The following is a 21,070-nucleotide window of genomic DNA, read 5'->3' on the forward strand; positions in this document are numbered from 1 at the left end:
TGATGATGGTAGGATGGTGCTGGTGGTGATGGTCATGGTGACGATGGTGGTGATGGTGGTGATGGTCATGGTGGTGTTGGTGGTGGTGGTGGTGATGGTACTGATGGTGTTGGTGGTGATGGTCATGGTAATAATGATGGTGATGATGTTGGGGATGGTGCTGGTGATGATGATGGCAGGATGGTGATGATGGTAGGATGGTGCTGGTGGTGATGGTCATGGTGACGATGGTGGTGATGGTGGTGATGGTCATGGTGGTGATGATGATGGCGTTGGTGGTGGTGAGATGATGATGGTGCTGATGTTGGTGCTGGCGGTGATGATGGTCCTGCTTCTGCTAATTTACCTTGCCACACCTCTCCTTGTTAAATCTAAAAGCAGCCAGGTTTATGGATTTGATGCGTGTGTGTTTTATTAGTTTTAGGCAGGCCTCATCTGCACATTTCTAATAAAATACACAGACCAGAATATTCCCTTCTCTTATGAAACCCGCTAATTAGAGCTTTGATTGTAAGCAGCAAATCATGTCTAATCTGCCAGGCCCCTCATCCTCTCTCTGGCTTTTCTGGAGGCCCAGAGGGAGGGAGGCAGCCCGGTGTATTTTTTCTGGCTTGGATAATGAAGGAAGGGAGGGAGTCTTACATCTTAAAGGTTAGTGGGCCTGGCCGGTTTGTGGGGAGGATGAGAAACAAACCCTGCTCCTGGTTCCAGTGAGGCCCAGGGTAAGAAGAGACAGGCTGCATCGCTGTGGCCCTTCTGGTGTCGGCGGAGCACCTGTCAGCACGGGGGCTGCCTCCCCAGGGCCATCAGGGGTCATCATCCTCGGGAGCACTTGGGGGGTGTGTCTCGTGGAAGGAGGGCATCCACATGGTCTTTCCCTGTAGATCCCCGGGGAGCCTTCGGTGGCTGCTGTTGGTTGACATTCTCTCCTGTGGGTCAGGAGGTGGAGGCTGGGCTTCCAACCTGCCCTGTGTCTTTGCCCTGAGGCTGTGGGGACACATTCCGTGACCCTTGGCTGGGATGGGGACGGGGCTCCCATGGGCACAGGTTAGGCACAGGCGCCGTGGTCCAGAGCGCCGTCGGGTGTGGCCTTCAGGGGCAGCTCCTCCACGTGCTGGCTTCCGGCCGCTCTGGTGACGTCCGTCTTCCCGCCCCTGCCTTGCCTCTTCACCGACGGCGGCATGTCACCTCCTCTCCTCACAGGCGCGTGTTGGGACAGTGCAAACTGGAAATGAGCTCCCCACTAATCGGGAGTATTTGGTAAATCGTGTTGGGGCGTCACCTCCGTGCCATGGAGATGAGAGCCCCGGGTGGGACGTGGACATCCAGCATGAAAACCCGGGCTCTGTCGGTGATGGGGCCGTTTGGGGCACGCCCATAGCCCGCATCTGTTCCCCCGCATCTCCCATCTCCTCCTCTGTCTGCCCATTCGCTTGTGTCCAACCCCGCTGACCTCCCCTGGGGCCTCCCACAAGCCTTCCCCACCTGCCACCCCGTCAGGCTTCCATCCCTCCTACTTGGGGCAGCCAGCCACCCCTACAGTCCACATTCTCTCCCATGGTGACCTCAGGCAGGTCTGTCTGTGGCCTTGGCACCTTCTAGGAAACACCTCTGCTCTGAGCTTTGCCAGTGGGGCCCCTGCCCAGCCAACAGGCCTTGTAGAAACCACGTAGATGGTCCCCCAGACCGTGTGAGTAGCCCCCTTCCCTCCACAGCTTCCTGGAGTCCAGGCTCCCGTCCTGCTCCTCACAGTCCTCTGTCCCAGGGATCCCGGCTCCCCCTGCCCCTCCCGCCCTTGCCAGGGCCACACACCGCCACCCTCACCCCCGACTGGCCGTCCCTCCCGGCTTGCCTCTCTCTGATGCGTCTTCTGCAGACCCCAGACTGACGTTCCACCCTGCAGATGGGAGCACCCCCACACCGCTCCGCGGGCCCTGCCGCCGCACCCCTGCCGCCTGCAGCCTACACCAGGGCCCTGGCTGTTCCCTGTGCTGGGAACACGTCCTCCAGTTGTCACCCGGATTGGGCAGGCTTCTGGACCCGCTCCTGGGGGAGTGGGGGCTCCCCTGACCACCTGCCCTCACTCTCTGGCACATTTGGCTCGGCGTCCCTGGGGCCAGAGTGGTACCCGGCCTGGCTGTCGCTGCGCACCGACTGGCCGTGTGCGTGAATGAATGTGATTTCTGGTCTGCGTCTTCGCGTGGACAGTGAACGTGGTGCGTCTGGGCTCCTGCAGGAGGTGGTGACCCAGTGGCATGGCCGCCTGGCTGGGGACAGGGCAAGCCTGGAGATCCTCGTGGAGCGGGGAGGCTGGGGTAGTTCTCTTAACGTCTCTGGAAATGTTGCCAAGAAGATAATTGGCAGCGGGAACGGTACTCTTCCTGACACTTTGGCTCTCGAAACGGAAAATGCAGACTCTTCTCCATCTATACTCGACTGGCTTGTGTAAGCGGTTGGAGACGCAGCTCGGTGTGTCACAGACGAGGCTCCTCCGGGAGCATCTCGGTGGCCGGCAGCCGCACGGGGCACAGCCAGCCCCCCTGTGGCCACTGCTCTGGGGTCACAGTGTTGTCTCGTGCTCCCTTTCCGAAGCTGTGGTTTTCCACGTAACCTTTCTTGAGCTCCGCTGCCTTGTCTGCAGAATGGGCCTCCTATCCACCCCTAGCGGGAACGCTGGATGGCAGCGCACACATGCCTGCGCTCATACACACGTGTGCACACGTGCCTACACACGTCTGCAGACACACACGCCCACAGACACATGCGCAGGCACACCTGTACACCCATCCCTGCGTACATGTGCACCCACGCCACCCACCCCACACATGTGGATACACACATGCCTGCATACACAAGTGTGTACATACACACCTACACACATGTGTGCCCACACGTGCCTACCCACACCCGCCCCCAAACATACATACTCATAGGGCTACACACACACCCGCACACATGGGTACACACATTCCTACACACAAGGGCCTATACACACTTCTGCATGCACATGTGCACACACACACACACACACACACTTGCACACGCATGTGTGCCCACACAAGGTATAATTGTTACCAAGCCAAGCAAACCATCGCCCTTTAATTTTGAGATAGCTCTGGGACGTGATCGCACGTGGAGTCTGGTAATTCTGAGAGTGACGGACCGTGTCCCGGGCGTGTTGACCGTCTTCCCCTGCGGGGAGGGCCCCGGCCTGGCACCCACCTGGGAGGGCAGGAGTGGCGGTGCCTGGTGAGGATTTATTCTTGCGCTTCTGATGGGACTTTCCGGCGGGCGTCATCACTGGGCTGTACAGGACGTCGGTAAGGGCTTGCAGAAGCGGGGTCCTGCGGGGCTCTGGGGCCCTGGTTCCAAGTGGCCGGGCCACTCCCGCTCAGAATGGCAGCTGGGGGGCTTAGTGGCTGCTCGCTCACCCCCGTGAGGCTTTTAAATGTAAGCGAAGTTACGCTTTATTATTGTTGTGAGACTTTCTACTTGGAAAGTCTGTGTTTCCTGCTTGGAAGTTCTTGTATTTCTTTGCAGGTTTGTGGATCTCCCTTGTTTTTCTCTACAGCCTTCTAGACGAAGAATGTTCTAGAATGCATTCCCACTGTCCTTTCTGTCAGAACATTAATGCTGCCTCCAGGTTTTCTCTTTCTTGTTGGGTTTTCCTTCCGGTATTTCCCATTGCATATCTTCTCACAAGCACAAGACATTGTTCTGTGGCCCACGATCTTACAGAGCCGGGTGCCCGGGTTAGACGTGCGCATGGATTCTGCCAGGTCATCCAGAGAGTTTGCGAGAGTTAAACCTCACCCGGTAGGGAGCAGGGCCCTTTGCCCTCCTCCTCGCAGCCCCGTTGACCAGAGGTGCCCCTGGGGACCTCACATGGGCACGTCCCCGGTTCCCTGGGTGCTGGGTCTCTGAGCTGGTGTGGTGGAGCCTGTCTGTGCCCCAACCCGCAAACAGGTTTCTCTCTTCCGTCCACAGGACAGCTGTGCCCGAGTGCTGCTCTTCCGGGGCGGGAACAAAGAGCAGAAGAACTACAACAGCCAGACCCCATTCCAGGTAAGGGGACTCTCGGAGCTGGCGCCCCCCGGGGCTGCAGGGATCCGCACGGACTGGGTGCTGGGCGTGAGGGGGGCCTGGCTCGCTGGGGACGGCACCTGTGCCCATGGCGCCGTCATCCCTTCTTCGCGCTGGAGCTGTGGACACGTCTCAGTCTGCTGTTTGCCATGGCGTTTCGTCTTGGTGGGAGCTTGGAGGAGGCGGCTCCGGAAAGGCCTTCGTGACTCTGTCTTGGGGAGGCGGCCTGTGGTCACCTGGCACCCCCACGGAGCCTGCGGTCCCCGAGTGCTGGGGAGCAGCTCCGGCCCAGCGTCGGCACGGCGCCCCACTGTACAGCGCAAAGCTGCCGTCCTAGTTGTATTTGAATTGTGGTAGAGTCCGGGTCCCATCATGGGGACACGGGGCTCATCTGATTTCGATGCAGGTGACCCGATGGTTTAGGGTGGAAACGAATTTCTTTGGCTAATGCGTTAAAGTTATGGCAACGCTCTTGGACCCTCCGGACTGTCCAGTATTTCCACTTGACCGAGAATCCAAGTGTCATTTCTATTTGGAAGTAATTTTTACATCTTCTTGAGCCAAGAGGGGTCTTTAATTTAGAGCTGACACGCGTGGATGGTTTTCCTAATACGCTTCTGAGGCATTACTAACAAGTACGGGTCTGATGTCTTGAGAACGGGCCAAACGTCTCATAACCACCGTTCAACGTTTCGTTGGTTCGCCGTCATGGTGGCCTGGACTGTGGTTTCGAATCTCATGAGTTTCAGGCAGTTAGAGCAAAATGGCTCATAGTCCTGACTTTCTGGTTTGTTCATGGGTCTGGAAAGTCTGAGGTTACTCTCCAGGGACATGTCCCCTGGGCCAGCAGTGATGAGAGGTGCCTGCTACTTCTTTATGGCCATGTCTACCCCTTTGGGCTTTGCTGTGGCTCAATGGTAGTCTTGGTTTAAGTATTTTTTTGCCACTAAATCATACATTTCTTTGGTTCTCTTTTATTTTTAAGTGAAAACATTGTTGAAATTGCTTAAAAAGGACAGCTAATGCCCTTTGACCCATGGGAAGCCCTTGGGTTATATAGAAGGGCCGTTTCTGACCCTCTGGGGCAATGCCCTGTGGCCCCCACTTGGCACTCCACGGAAGCAGCCACGCAGGGCACCCGGGACAGACGGCACATAGGTGGCCTTCCCCGTTGGTGCCCCGGCTAAACCATCACCCCAGGCAGTGACTACCTCGCCGGGGGCCCCCTTCTGTGGGAGGTCTTCACGCTCCCAGCGGGGGTGCCACACCCGCTCCAGCACGAGGCTGTCCGTCTGTATTGGGATCATTGCTCAAGCGCCCAGATGGTTCTGGAAGGCAGTGACGCACAGTGCGGCTGAACGATGGGACCTTGTGGCCTGCGAGGTGTGCTCATGTCACAGGCGGTGTCCAAACCCGGCCGCCTGCTCGGATGCGGGGGCCTGGTTCCGTCGCCCGTGTCTCCTGCCTTCCCGTGCTGCAGTGATTGGGAGATGGGATCCAGCCCGCGGATCCCCACCTGCGCCGTGCCGGCTCTCCCCATTCACGGTGCCTGCTTCCCCGATTCGGAACAGGAGTCCCTCCCTGTTGAGTGTGTGGGAATTCTGGCTCGCTGCGTTGTTGAAGAGGGTCAGACAGCTCCGTGCAAAACGCTTGGGCTCCTCGGCTGCCGTTCTAAGAAATCTGGGACCATCTCACGAGTTCATGTGGCCAAGCATTTGCTTAATGGTTTCACCCAAATGCTGAAGCAGCAGCATCAACAACACTTTAGGACCGGAGAGAAAATGCTGATATGCAACCCCAGCCTCCCAGCCCAACCGAGTCAGAAAGTGAAGGGCAGGGCTTTGTGCTCTGGGTTCTGAGAAGCCCTCTAGGAATCCTGGTGCCTGCGGGCATTGGAGAATCCCAAGAGAGATGATTTTGTAAGGAAGAGGAGAGGAGAGGCTCCTACACTGTTCCTTGGGTGTGTATTAGGCAGTGATCCTGATGGCGAGGGGTGCCTTGGTCAGCTCGAGCAGCCACAGTAGAACACAGGCTGTGCGGCGTAAGTGACGGACATTAATTTCTCGAAGTTTTGGAGGCTAGAAGTCTAAGGTCCAGGTGCCAACAAATGTAGCTTCTGATGAGGCCTCTCGTCATGGCAAACAGACGGCGAATGATCACTGGCCTTTCTTTCCTCCATGCATGTGGGGGGCTTCCTGCCGTCTCGTCCCCTCCTCATGGAAACAGTTCCGTCTGTTGGGGCCCCACCCTTACGACCACACTTAACCCTAATCACCACCCAAAACTCCCTGTCTCCAGACACCAACATACTGGGGGTTAAGATCTCACAGATTGAATTTCGTGGGGCGCAGATTCACCTATGAAGTGATGACGTTGGTGATGGTCATGGTGACGACAGTGGTGGTGATGGCGGTGATGGCAGCGATGATGACGAATCCTTCCTGTTGCCCAGAAGTTTAAAGCTCACAATGCTCTTCTGGATGTTCTCATTTGATATTCAACAACCCGATGGGGTAGGAATATTTATTCCTAATTTATAGGCAAAATGGAGTTCTGCAGGGTTGGAGGCACGGGAATGCAAATGAAGTGAGCGGCCACGTCCGTGGTCTCCAGCCTCCTGACCTCCAGTCCGGCGCTCTGGCATCCTGGGTGAAGGGGACCCCTCCCTCTTCGTGTGGCGTATCTTGTGTCCCAGCACGGAGGGAACATCAGGGATCCTCTGTGCTTTGGATCATTAGTCTAAGGGAACAAAGCAAAAAACCAAACGGATCTTGATTCTGAAAACAGAATGGAAAGAAGTCTGAAGACGGAGAAGGTCCGCGTGAGGGGGGAGTGCGGGCAGCCCGGGAGAGCTGGGGCAGCCGCGGCGGCCGGTGTGCGGGGCGAGCTCGGCGAGGCGCCCCCAGCCGTCCGATCAAACTCTCGTGCGGGTGTGGCTGTGACCGTGTTTTGTTGCTGTGGTTAACGTCTGCAGCCAGTGGAGTTACAGTAAAGGAGATGAACCCTCCGTCGTGTGCATGGGCGGCCTCTGATCGGCCGGAAGCCTTCACGGAACAACAAACGGGTTTTCCAGAGAAGACAAAACTCGGCCTCAAGATGTCACGAAAGCCTGCCTGAGTTCCCAGCTTGCCGGCCTGTCCTACAAACCGTGAACTTCCAGCCTCCATATTCACACTGTCCAGTTCCTTAAAATAATCTCTTAATTGTGTGTACACACGCGCGCATGCACACGTCCTCCTGGTCTGTTCCCTGCAGGACTCGGGCTGACACACGGGGGGATGGATGAATCCTCCCTCCCTCCCGAAAGGGGCTCCCGGGGTGTTCCCCAGCTTTGCTCCTAGCACCCGGTGTGCAGATGGGGAGGGGCAGCCTTTCTCCCCGGTGTGTGTCGCGGTTCTCTTGTCCCCTGGCTGTGTTCAGCAGCTGCCGCTCGGACATCCAGCTGCAGAGAAGTGCGGGGAATGGTGAGCCGGGGACATGGACGGCGAGGCCTTAGGAGGTCCAGCATCCGAGGCTTATGCAGGCAGGAAGCGTGAGGGCAGGCAGGCGGGAAGGACAGAGGCCATGGCGTGGCCTGCCTTCCAGTGGGCACAGTTCTCTGCCCTGCCTGCCACGGAGCCTTCCTCCTGGGGCTCCTCCCTCGCCTCATGCTCCCGCCAGACCCTGTGATCGTCCTCGACCACTGCACTAGACGTTCGAGCCGGAGAGAGGCCAAAGCAGGAAACGAGGAACTGAGTTTTAAACCCCAGGGTATGGCTACCCCACATGCAGATGCCTGCAAATTCTGTCTCACGATGGTTCTGTGTCTTCGAGCTCTGCACTCCGTGAATCCCCCGATGGTTCCTGGCCTTGCACGTCCCCCAGGGGAGCTCTGAGCTCACCAAAGTGACCTGTGTCTTTTCTGAAGCCGAGACTGTCGCCCTTCAGGCCCCACGTCTGGTGCATTTGGCATGGAGCTCACGTCGCACTCACTCATTCTGTGGTGTAGACAGAGGGGAGGACCCGTCCTCCCAGTCGCGCATGATCCGAGCCGGTGTGCTGGGCGCCCTGCCGGGGACCACGTGCTCTCTGTGCTAATCTTGCTCTCATGAAGCAGCTGCCCTGGGCGGGAGGCCAGGCCCGTGACAAAGGCGGTCTGACCCTGTAGGGACGTCTGGTCCGCTGTTGCACGTTTTCTGGGAAGCCGAGTAAATGCACTCAGTGGGCACCTCTCTTCCTGCCCCTCTGGGCACGTTTCTGATCTGTTTCTTTGTTTAGTGACTCAGAGCCCAACCTGCTCGCGAGTAGCTCATGGCGTGGAAGTCCACGCAGGTTTCAGAGCACGGTCAGGACAGTTCTGTCTCCCCGTGACCTCATGCTCCATGCTGAGGAGGCACAGGACCTCCCCCGTCGTGCCGTCTTTCATGCCGCAGGTGATGGGAGTGGACACTGAGAAATTACCCAGTTAGGGGAAGGCGACATTAAATGCGCAGACATACAGACGCACGGAAGAGGGGCTATGGGACCACAGAGGCCATGCTGAGGGGACCCGGACACAGCTGGGCAATGCCTGGAGCCCCAGCAGCTGGAGGAGCAGGAAGGAGCCTCCCCCAGTGCCTCTGGAGGGAGCTCGGTGCTGCCTACACCTGGGTTTTAGACTTCTGGCCTCCAGGTGGGGGGATGGACCAGTTCCCGCTGTTGTGAGCCACGCATCTGGGATAAGTACAACAGCTAGGGGGGGTAGGGGTGGGGAGCGGCACTCCGCAGGGGGAGATCTGAGGGTGCTATGGGCGTGGCCTGCTGTCTTCAGCAGTCCCCTGTTGGGAGCAGGCTGGCCCCCTGGGGTGGGGAGCAGGGCTGGAGCCACAGCTGAGGGTACCGGGACACATGCCAGGGGAGGCCACGCCTGGGGACATCAGAGGCTGGAGGCTTCCCCCTCATTCCTCACTCCCCACCACGCACGTTCTGGGAGAAGTGGCCCCAGGACCCTTGCAGATGATGGAGGTTTCGTCGGTTTCAAAATACGCAAGCACAGGCAGACAGAATGGCAGGCAGAGGCAGAGGGAGAAGCAGCCTCCCTGATGAGCAAGGAGCCCGATGCGGGACTCCATCCCAGGACGCTGGGATCATGACGTGAGCCGAAGGCAGCTGCTTAACCCACTGAGCCACCCAGGCGTCCCCCAAATACCGTTTTCATTTCTCTTTTCTTCTGGTGGTGTGTCTGTCTGGCATGTTCAGCAGCAGCTCACCGAGGCGGGACCTGGGTGCCGTGGGTGCCTGCCTCACAGCTTGGGACCCCACGCACCGTGTGGAGGGCACACGGCACCTGCTCTCACTTGCCCTGGGGCTGGAATCCACTGTTCCTGGACTGTTGACCACGTGCTGTCCAGAGGGTGAATCTCACCCCAGAGCGTCTGACGACGGCCTGCTCAGAGTTTTTAAAAAGAATGAAATCCTTTGACAACATTTAAATATCCAGGAATTTTGTATAAAAATTCAGACTTCCAGCTTCCCTTGAAAAATTAGGAAAGGCAGACTTTGCGTGAGTTGGCATCTGGCTGGAGCTGGGGACCCCGCCCCTTGGGAAGGTGCGGGCCCTCCAGCTGCCACGGCACTTCCCCACCCCCCCTGCTCACCATGGCCCACCTCGTCCACTCTGTGGCCTGGCCGGGCCCCCTCCACGCCCTGCAGCCCATCACCCCTGCATAGGGTGAGCAGTTGGGCAGGCCATTCATTGTTACACATATTCTTTCCAGTTTTTCTGGAAATTTTATCTGGGATTCAGGCTCTGTGTTCCATAGAAATAAGCACGTGGGAATTGTATTTCTAGATTCGGGTCTGGAGACCTGGGTGAGTGGAAATGTTTGGGCTGGAACACGGCATCTCTGTGACGAGAATAATCGGGTTTCCAGTTCATTATTTCAGGCAGCACACAGAGTTCCCACACTCTGTTCTGGATGCTGGGGAAACACTCTGGTGAGCAAAACAACACCCCTGTTGTCAGGGGTACACGCCGACCAGACTGGTGATTCACAAGGAAAGGGAGAAACACATAACACGTCCGGGTTGGTGAATAACGTGAAGAACATTGAAGTAAGGAGAGACATGGGGGAGGGTCTTTCATGACTGGCACCTTGCGTGGCCTTGGACAGTGAGCAGAGACTGAGAAAGAGGCAGGGGGAAAGTGGGCCATTCAACGTCCCTGTGGGGGTGGGGGAGCCTTCCAGGGTCTGGAACCAGCACATGCAAAGGCCCTGGGGTCACAGTGCACCTGGTCTATTTAAGAGCAGCAAGGAAGCCAGTGAGCCAGGAGTCAGGGCTGGGCAGAGACCAGCGCCCAAGCCAGGAAGTCAGACTCCAGAGCGGGCATGTGACACGCCCGGACCTGGGGTTTGACTGAGTCAGATGTGCGGAGGCAACCGCGGAAGGAGACTGTAACGTGAACACTAACCTGTCCAACGGCAGTCACCAACCCACGCGACAATCGGATGTTGCCATCGGGAGGTGAGCAACGTAGAGGAAATCTCTCAGAGTGTTAGCGAGGATTCTGGATTCAGCAAAATAGTCCAGAGCTGCACTACCCATATGGTGGCCACAGCACGCATGCAGCTCCTTAAATTTAATTAAAATCAAATAAAATTTAGGTTTGGTCCCTTGTTCTCCGGGGGCTCGGCGCCTGCCGTGTCGGACTGCGCTGTTCTGGGAGTGATGGTTGCTCAGCCTTGTTTCTTTACGTCTGCACCCCGGGGTGCGGTGGCGCGAGTGGGAGTGTGGGGGAAGGGTGCTCTGTGACTGGGACCTGTTTGGGGCCAGGACGGAGAGTTTCCTGATTAACTGATTAATTGAGCAAGATGGCAGAAGAGATCGTGATGATGGGGAGCGAGGCTGGGAAAGAGCTGCTTGAGGTCAGACTCCTGGAGCCCCAAGGGTGCCCCCGAGAATGCACCACGGACGCCAGGCAGGGGAGAAGGGGGCAGGGCCGGGGTGGGGCCCAGAAGGGTCTGTCTGCCGCCGCTGCTCTCCCTGAGCTGAGCAAAGCACGCTCGCCCCCCCAGGCGGATGTGTGTGAGGGTCCGGAAAGATCGTGAGCCCCTTGCCCTGGTTTGTGACCTCGCAGGAGTCATGGCCAGCAGTCCTCAGCACCAGGAAGGGAGAAGACAGAAGTCCAGAGAATTAGGGAACCCAGAAGCAATGGGCCTGTGACAACTGTCCTGACAGCGTGGGGAGACTCCCCCCTACCTGCCTGCAGTGGAAAGCGCTGGGGGCCAGCGAGGTCTCGTGGAGGCTCCACTGTGTTGAGGATGCAGATGGGGCTGTAACTGGGAGCACTGGTTTGATGTTCCATGACCTGCCAGGCCTGTGTGACCCCGCTTGTGGGGACCCTGCCGACATCACACCCTGAGTCTCTCTATCTGAGCCTGAGGCAGGGTCTTCCAGCGGGGTCAGAAAGAACCTTCTAGCAACCCAGACCTTGGGGGAGCACAAGGGGGCCAGGGCGGGGCACGTTGAATGGAGGAGTGAGGAGGTGATGTGCACCAGGACACGGAGGGGCAGACATACGCTCACATGCGTGTCCACGCGTGTGTGCACACACACACATACACGCGCGCGTACGCCAACATAAAGTGTGGCTGCCACAGGCCCTGGGCCATACACCCTGCATGAGGTTTTCGTGAGATTGTCTCCCCCAAACTGCGTTTTTGGTTGACCCAACAAGTGGTTTTGTGTTCCTGAAATAGCTCCTGAGTCAAACAGGGACAACCCTGTGTCTCGGCCCAGACGTGGTTTCCCCAAGCCCTGCCTTCCCCGTCACACTTGCCCGCCTCTTCGGGGCCCACGGGGGAGACACGGGCATCCTCTGAGCAGCTCCCAGCACCAGGCTTGCCATGGCCGAGGGTCCCTACTGTCCCCACGCACGGCCCGGGCACAGAACTTGGGTCACAGGCCAGGGTCACAGTCACACCCAGTCCCAGGACCGAGTCCATGTGCCCAGAAGAAAGCCGTTTTCAAGAACGTGCTAGTGCCTGGGTCGTCCACGGCAGCCGGCCGCCCCAGCTCCCTGGGCGCTGAGGACATTATATAGGGTTGGGGACAAAGCAGGGGACTGATGATGACGTGGCCTCCCGTCCCCCATCTGAAGCCCCTCTGGGTGGGAGGTGAGCCTCATTCGGGACCTGAGGGTCTGCCCAGGTGGGTCCTCTGTAGAGCCGGTCCACAGATCTCAGTGAAAACCTGGGGGTTCCCGGTTCTGATTTCGGGGGCACGTTTTCTCATTGCCGCTCGGCTTAGGGACTTGTAGGCGATGTCTGCACTCTCCATGCCTGGTTCTCCGTGTGGATGCCTCTGGGGGTCTGCTATTGGGTGATTTTCAGCTTTTCTTCTGGGCATAAGCAGCATCGACCCCATGACCTTGATGAAGCCCAGTCCCTCCACACAGTGTCTCAGCCTGTCCGGGCCTGCCTGCGGTCACGTCCCAGCGCTGAGTGGAGAACTGGGGTTTGGGTGGCACAGGGCGTCCGTCTCCTGCTACAGAGATGCTGTAGCTACCCGCAGCATTTCCAGACAGGCCAGGCCAGTCGAGAAATCCAAGGGAGGGGATGGGAGCCCGAGGAGCGGCTTGCAAATGAGGAATGACTTTCCTTCAGTGAGGTTCCGCGAGGTTCTGCGCCGGCTGGGTCCTGTTGGGGACCGCTGGGGCGCCACTGTGATTTCCCGGCCATTTGGGGTCTTCACAGAGTTCATTTGCTCACAGCATCTGCCCCCTCTTCTGTAGGGTTGCGTGTCGGGGGCAGGTAGGTCCACGGAGGGGCAATGTCCGGCCATTGCTGACCTGGCCGGCTCTCACCATCTCCCTCTGTGCTGAGAACGGTTTCCCCTGGAGCTTCCACCTGCCGGCGTGGTCCAGAAGCCCCAGGATTGCCAGCAACGTAGAGAAATCGACAGCGAAGCGTGCGGTGGCCCTACTCCTGTCGTCCGTGGCTTTAACGGCAGGTGGAGGCCCTCAGGTTGGTGTTAGGACGGGGATTCTTCTCTGTTGGGTTTTTTGTTTGTCTGTGTAACATTTAGGAATGAGCTCCAGAGACCTGGCATTTCAAGAATGCCCTTCATGCACGAGGGAGCAGTCCCCACCCGTGCTGACGTTAGTGAGGCCACACTGGGCTCCCTTAGTGCAAGAGTCACCCCTCGGGGTCCTGGGGCGAGGCCCATGTGTGGGTCCACCGGTGCTGCTGGGATGGGGTGCGGGCCCTGGTGGGACACCCCAGCTTTGCACGGTGGGGGCTCCAAGTCTGAGCTTTACTGAGAGCAACGCACAATATGGGGTCCGGCTGAAAATGCCCACCGGTGTCCCGAAGAAAGACCTCAGGACGAGGATGCGGTGCGCTCCAGGACTCGGGCTCCCCAAGCGTTCTCGAGCTGCCTCTCCACGGGCGTTCTCGTCTTGGACAAGCGCTGTCTGGGGCAGTGTCTGTGACTCGTGTCTCCGTTGAAGCCGAGCGCCCAGCTCAGGCAGAGATGTGTGCTCGTCGGTGACGTGAAAGACTAAAGACTAAGTTTGTATCCTCACGGCCGGGCGGAACAGAACCGGTCACGGCCGTAGGTTTTAGGGTGCTTGAAACATGGGCAACCTTCCGGGATGGACTCTGGATGGCCCCGTGGGGCTCCGAGCCCAGGGGTCTGGCTGAGGTTCTCGCTCTGGCTCCCCGCTGACCACGTTCGTGGGGCCGCACACTCATGTGAGACTCCGTTCCTCCATCTGCGAAATGGGACCATAAGCCCAGCCGTTGGGCTGGGAGGACACGGGGGAAGGTGATAGGGTGACCGGTGCAGGCTGCCCAAGTCTCTCCCAGGTCCAGGAGGGGCTCTGCTGCTCTGTTCTGCAGCCCAGTCCCCGGCAAGATGCAGGCAGCTTAAGAACGGAAAGTTCTAGAAGTTAAGCCTGCTGGCTCAAATGACTGGTCTTGTCTCCTGAGTGACCTTGCCTCTCCAAAACTCACACTGCTCATCTGGGGGCGGCTCTGCCCATCATGGGGATGTCCTGTGTCCCTGCAGAATACTTACCCATCGGCGTTTAGGGTAGATTACCATATAATCCGCTTTGCCGGGAGCTGAGCCCCGTCTCCACTCCTGGTTCTCTAGAGCCGGCGGGCTCTCGTGGGACCCCCAGGGCTCTCTGGGAAGCACAAAGGACCGCTTGGTGCCCACCCATGCGACACAGACTTCCCGCAGATGCCGTGTGTCCCCTGGCAGGGGGCCCCACCTTGAGGTTCTTACCGCTGGGGAACTGGCTTTTACGTGGGTGGGACCTATGAGGGTTCCCCTTCCAGCCAGCTGGCTCCTGACACTCACCTGAGGTTCCAGGTCCATCTCAGGCTGAACAAATACTTAGCCGAAGCCTCCCGCGTGTCTGTGAGACCCGAGGACGCGCCGCAGGACCGGCCCCTGCTCCCTCCGGGCGCCCCCAGCAGCTCCCTCGGTAGGTCATGCTGCCAACCACTTGGTGACGGCTGTGTCTCACCTGTCCTCAGGGGCTCCCTGCTCCCCTATCACCGTGTCATCCGTGGTGTTTGAAACCAGTCGTGCTGGGGAAGGCGTATGGGCGGCCTCGTCCGTCGTGGGAAGTGAGCGTCAGGCACCGTGTCATCTGTGTTTGATAAAATACGGTGGTGGGGGGTGCACAGCTCCAGGTGAGGCCGTCTGGGGGTCCTGTCGTCTGGGGCGCAGCAGGCTTCCCCGGGAGCACACCTCATCTGACGTCTGGATGCCGAGTGACTTCACTCCGATGCACGGAAGTGGGTGGAAAGGGTCACTTCTCGGGCTGGGAAGCCTGGGACGGTGGTGGCACAGCGGGCAGGTGCAGGTGGGGCGGGGGGCAGAGCGAGCAGGGGGAGGGGACGCACTTGGCCCCTGCGACGTGCAGCAGGGGGGCTACGGACAGACTCTGGATCTACACGAAGAAGTGAGTATCTGGGGTGTATGTTTGCTATTTCATGTGTGCTTTTCAGAACTCATGGTAAAACACACACATGATGTCGCCAGATCTTCTTGCTTTTCAAGAGAACTTAGATATTCCTTTCAATCGTGGTAAAATTTACATAATGTGGAAATCACCACCTTAGCTATTTTTAGATGCAGAGTTCAGGGGCACTGAGTGCATTCACACTGTGGTGCAGCCGTCCCTGCTGTGTGTCTCCAGAACTTTCCACCATCCCAGATGGAACCTCTGTCCCCCTGAGACCCTGACCCCTGTCCCTCCCACAGCACCAGTGCCCACTGTCCACTCCCTGTTCCCCTGAGACATTGATTCCCATCCAGCCCCAGCACCCACTGTCCACTCTCTGTCCCCCTGAGACACCAACCCTCATCCCTCCCCCAACCCCAGAGCCCACCATCCACTCTCTGTCCCCCTGAGACACCAATCCCTATCCCTACCCCTGCCCCAGCACCCACCGTCCACTCTCTGTTCCCGTGAGATACCAACTCCCATCCCTCCCCAGGCCCCGGTGCCCACCATCCACCCTCCATCCCCCTGAGACCCTGACCCCCATCCCTCCCCTGGCCCCAGTGCCCACTGTCCACTCTCTGTTCCCCTGAGACACCGACCCCATCCCTCCCCCGGCCCCGGCGCCCACCGTCCACTCTCTGTCCCCGTGAATCTGGAGACTCGAGAGACCCCATATGCATGGGATCTTACAATATTTGTCCTTTCATGTCCGCCTTATTCGCTGAGCATCATGTCCCCAGAGTCCATCCACACTGGAGCAGGTTTCGAATGTCTGTACTTTCTAAGGCCGAGTGATGGTGTGTGGACGGGCCACGTCTCATGGTTCCATTTGTCCAAGGCCAGACCGTCGGGCACTCCCACCGCTTGGCTGTTGTGAATTACGCTGCTGTGAACACGGGTAGCAGGAGGTTCTCCAAGCCCTGCCTTCGCTGCCGGTGGACACCCCAGCCGTGGGCTTGCTGGGCCCCGTGGCGAGTCTGTGGTTCATCTTCTGAGGGACCATGTGGCCTCTTCCGTGGCGGCTGCACCACGCCACGTTCCCGTCCTCGGGGGCTCTCCCTGTCCTCACCAGCCCTTGTTTCTTCTTTGGTTTATATGGTCACCATCCTCGCGGGTGTGAGATGACGTCCTCTGTGTGTTCAGATAGTTTTGTTTGTGTGGCACCCGCCGGGACAGCATGTAAGGGGAGCACGGGCACCCACCTCTCTAGCGGGTGGCCTCCACGTGGGGTCTTGGAGGGTCTGGCTGGGGCAAGTGGCTCTAATTAGTGGGAAATAGAACTGGTTTCCTGGAAATGGGCCCAGAGTCAGCAATGGGGGTCCCGCTTGCCATGGGGTGCATTCTCTACGTCCGCGGCCCCTTGGCCGGGACAGCACAGCCGTGGGACCCAGCAGGCCCCTGTTGTTTCTGTCGCTAATTGAGTTGGAAGAGTCCTTATTCGTCCCATTTCTGGAGAGTCTGAGATGAGGCCTCGCGTCCTACAGGCCACGGTTTGAGAGAACTGGTACGTCTGGAAATGAGGTTTTGCTGTGACCCTTGTGAGAGACAACGACTCTGTTTCCTCAAAGAAACTTAGTCCTCGTCGGGAAGGTATCCATCGGCAAGCCAGAACCAGCGCGTTTGCCCAGAACCGGATGTCCCCAAAATGCTTTCTGTGCTTCCGAGAACATCACAGTTTCCGCTGGAAGAAGACGTTTTCAGTGGAAGATACGGAGTCAGACAGATTATGGTAATTCTAAGAAGTTCCGAGTGGGCTTATGGAAATGGCGAATAAATATTGCCCACGGAAAGACTCAAAGTTTTTAAAAAAGCAATATTTGTTATGCTAAGTTTGACTCCCCAGGGTTTATACTCAGGAAAATGGATGAGGTTTTTCATCCTTTATTTTTTTTAAAGATTTTATTTATTTGACAGAGAGAAACAGCGAGAGAGGGAACACAAGCAGGGGAAGTGGGAGAGGGAGAAGCAGGCTCCCCGCGGAGCAGAGAGCCCGATGCGGGGCTGGATCAGACAGTGGTTCTCAAAATCAGGGACCCATGCAGTGACACTCTGATAGCCCCCACGGGCCAGCAGCTGACCCCTAACATAGGGGCATGTCAGGACACCTAGTTTTCTTTCGACAGGGCTAGGTGAGGTTAAAGACGGCCCAGAAACACTGCCCTGGGCACTGGTGGCGATGTCACCACCCGGGAAAAACCCACCAACCAGATAATCATTCTGCATCTCAGTTCCCTTGTGCCAACTTGCCGTGGCCAAGCTGCCCAGCTCTGGCTGAAGTCCAGGCAGCCCATACGCTGTCCCTCTGAGCTGTGGGAGGGGAGTGGCCGTGGCCCCGGGCCTCGATTTCTCAGGGCTCGGTGCTTACGAGTGTCTTTGAAACAGCCTTACTGAGACCGATTCACCGGCGGTGCAACCCCCCAGCCCATGGAATGTGTACAGTTGGCTGTTTTGGGGCGTTAGTCACAGATACAAGCCACCACTGCCACCAGGAAGGTTAGAACGCTTGCACCCCCCAAAAGAAACCCTTCCCACCATCCTCCCCTCACCCCAGGGCCTGACATCCACCCTCCTGCTTCCTTTCTCTGTGGGTCTCTCTCTCATATCCATGGAGTCTACACTATGTGGCCTTCTGGGGCTGGTTTCTCTCGCTCAGCATACTGCTTTTGGGACTTGTCTACACGGCGGCAGGTGTCTGTGCTTCGTGCCTTTCCATGGTGGAGTATGACTCCATCGTGGGGAGTCAGTGGATGGCTTCTGCGCATCCTGGCTGTTTTGGACGCGCTGAGAATCACAGAATCAGCCCCCGCAGCCAGTCCTCTCTTCCCTGGCGTGGTGGTGATGTGGGGGTTCCCGTTGGGCATCCCACACTAGCCGGGGTGGGTACCTGGGAAAGAGCGAGGATGACGTGCAGTAACAATGACTAGCCCTCAGTATGTGCGTTAGTCAGCTCAGACTCAGTTACGGGTGGTAACAAATGTCCCCACCCTTTCAGTGGCTTCCCTTCCAGCCGTCCCGTGACAACACCAGAAAAATGGGCCCCAGTTTCATCTCTGTCGCAGGGTCCAGGCTGAGGAGACCTGGCTGAGGAGACCTCTTTCGGCTGAGATGGCAGAGAGGAGGCAGAGCCGGAGTCCGCGGGGCAAGGAAGGACCCGCTTCCCTTGCACCGGGAGGCCCTACTGCTCACAGGGGTGAGCAGGGCTGTCTAAGCCTCGTCCGGGCGGCAGTGGAATGACTGCAGCCTGGACGACCTGACATAGGGGCTGGCAGATCTGGACACATCTGGCCCATTGCCTTCTCTCTGTAAATAACGTTTTATTGGAACACGGCTGCACCCGCTTCCTTGTGTTTTCTCCATGGTTGCTCTCGCGAGACAGCAGCGGGGTTGACGCCATACAGACCGTGTGGCCCGTGATGCCGAAGATCTTGACTCTGGTGCTCCCCTCCACTCCCCCTCCCCACCAGCGTCCTTGTCACCATCCTCATCCCAGTGCCTGTCAGGTGGCATGGACAGCTCCTCTGTAGCGAGCAGGGTCCACGGCCTTCTTTGTGTCGGGAGGCCAAGGAGAGCCTCCCCCTCCCCCACAACAATGTCTACATCCTGCTCGCCCAAGCCCTTGAGTGTGCTCCCTGTCGTGGCAGGAGGCACTTCTCAGGTGTGATTCAGCTGAGGGTCTTGAAATGGGAGACGGTCCTGGGCTCCTTAGGTGGTCTCGTGTCCTCAGAAGTGGCCTCGGAAGGGAAGGCAGGAGGGGCAGAGCAGGAGGAAGCATGGGAGGAAGCACAGGTCAGAAGGGCTGATGGACGCTGCGGGGCCGCTGGGCTCGTGGACGGAGGAGGGGCTGTTGCGCTCAGGAGCGCCGGGCCATGGGAGGTTGGACAAGGCCCGGAAACAGACTCTCCCAGCTTCACGGGGAATCCAGCCCTAATGTCGCCTTGATGTGGGGACTCCTGGCTCTGGAACCACCAGATACGAAACGTGCATCATAAGCTGCTGTGTCTGTCCCTCATTACAGCAGTCCCGGGACACTCGTACTCCCGTCCCCACACCGAGTCCTCACGGGAGCCCCGAGACAAAGCCTGTACTTACTGTGCCACAGCGACACTGAGCACCTTCCTTGGGGCCAAGCCCAGCGTGAGCGCCGGTGTCCTGCCCCCCGTGAAGCTCTCAGACTTTTCCACAGAGACATACTTGCTTTTTACGATACACGCTAACGAGCGTGGGTGCAAATGCGGGAAGTCACACAGAGATGAAAGAAGTGGCGGGTCTCGGGCACCCCGCATTCTCGTGGGTGTCCCTCGTACCTGCTGTTCTAGAAGCTTCATTGGCGCTCTCACTCTGTAGGTCTGTGTCAGCGTCGGAGTCCTGCTAGACTGGGTCCTTGCGCACATCCGCCAGCCCACCCGGGAGGTATGGGCTGTCGCTCTCGGTCACCCGCACCACCCGTCAGCCCGTCTTTCCCCCCCTTCCTCCGGCACAGGCGTGGTGGGGGCTGGAAGGTGGACCTGCTGCCGGTCTGGGCTCAGGGTGGTGAGCTGCATCACGCCCTCCAGCACTGCCCACCTTGGGCATGCACCTGTCCTACCAGTCCCGTGACGTGCTCCTTCTCTGGTCCCGATTCTGCCCTGTGAGGGCTTGCTGGGGGCACCTGGTTCCTCCTGGAGAAAAGAGCGCCTCAGATGCCCCGCCGTCACGGCGACCAGCCTCAAGACCAAAGCCCTCCCTGTACACCGCGTACCGTCTTCTCTGTTCCGAGCTCTGGGACCCGATCTCACGGTCCGGATGGAAGCCAGCAGGAGAGTGTGCGGGATCGTTCTGCAGGAAGGCCCTTCTCGGGGTGACGTTGCCCTGACAACCGCACTCCGTTTCCCATCTCCGCGAATGTGCCGAGCTCAAGCCCGTGTTCCGTGCCTGGTCAGCCCGAGAGCTGCTGCTTCACGGAATGGGCTTCCGGCTGTCGCCCAGCTGTCAGACTTCTCCCTTCAAAGGGACTGGCCTGGCCTTCTAGACATCTTTGGGCCCCAGGGCGGAAGGGAGAGTTCTGTGATTCCTGGGGTCTCTCCTAAGTGACGAAGGGATTGTGGAGCCCGAGCCGTCCTCATAGGGGAAAGCGGGTTTTATGACATCTGGGAATCTGGACACGTGACTCATGGTGCTGTAGGTTCTCAAAGGTCGCCTGGACCCTGCCTGCAGCGATTATCATGTCCTCATGACCTCAGCTTCCCTTGTTTGAACCCCTTCGGAGATGGGGAACTCGTCACCTCCCGAGGTAGTATGCTGTCTCAAGTGCTTTAGCTTGCGCTGGCTTACATGCTTCCCTCTCTGGTGGCCTCAGCCCTCCCATTCCAGCCCACATCCATCTGTCCACAGGACAGGCCTACTCCCTGCGGCCAGACCGCTGTCAAGCCGGGCAGTGAAATGACCCAGGGCACAGGTCAGGAGGGAGGCCGGCACGGGCTCCACGGGTCACGTAATGGTGCGACCTCTTCTGAAGACGGAGTTCAGAATCTTCATGAATATTTCAATGGGACTCAGAGTCAGTGCTCCGGGATTCTTACTCATTTTAACACTGTGGGAAGTATCGCAGTTTATAAAATTGGTACAAAGACTCTTTTGTTCTCATGTGTTTCTTCTGAGTCTGTTTGGATTCTGGGCTCTTTTTTTTTTTTATTTTAACGGAGAAGGTAACATACTGAGATGTCTTAATAAGCATGTGATGTGTGCCAGCCACGGAAGATTCCAGCCGCTGGTTCCCCTTTCTGTCTCCTGCAGGTGGGGACGGACCCCCCCAGGAGACAGACCAGGGACTGGTGATGAGGCGTAGGAAGTGAGGATCCCCCCGGTCTTGTCAGTGATGCTTGAGAAGGGGATGCTGCAGACCCCTCCCGCCCGTCTCCTTATTTGTAGGCGCCGCATTTGTGAATTTCCTGCTCAGATTTATTTGTAACCCCAAAATAAAATCCTGCAGCATGTTTCTTTCCTTTCCTTTTTTTTTTTTTTTTTTTT

The 21,070-nt window shown here is 58.1% G+C and overlaps 1 protein-coding gene across 1 annotated transcript in view; it reads left to right on the top strand.

Annotated features, from left to right (window-relative positions):
* Positions 1 to 21,070, top strand: part of LOC111150006 (SH3 and multiple ankyrin repeat domains 2) — a 397,663-nt gene that overhangs the window by 46,837 nt on the left and 329,756 nt on the right. Inside the window, exon 8 of the mRNA XM_022507316.1 lies at positions 3,988 to 4,065. Within this exon, the coding sequence (XP_022363024.1) occupies positions 3,988 to 4,065 (78 nt within the window). The remainder of the gene's footprint in view (positions 1 to 3,987; positions 4,066 to 21,070) is intronic.

This window comes from Enhydra lutris, unplaced genomic scaffold (genome assembly GCF_002288905.1).
Source record: "Enhydra lutris kenyoni isolate GAN:26980312 unplaced genomic scaffold, ASM228890v2 scaffoldscaffold22, whole genome shotgun sequence".
Lineage (NCBI taxonomy): Eukaryota > Metazoa > Chordata > Mammalia > Carnivora > Mustelidae > Enhydra > Enhydra lutris.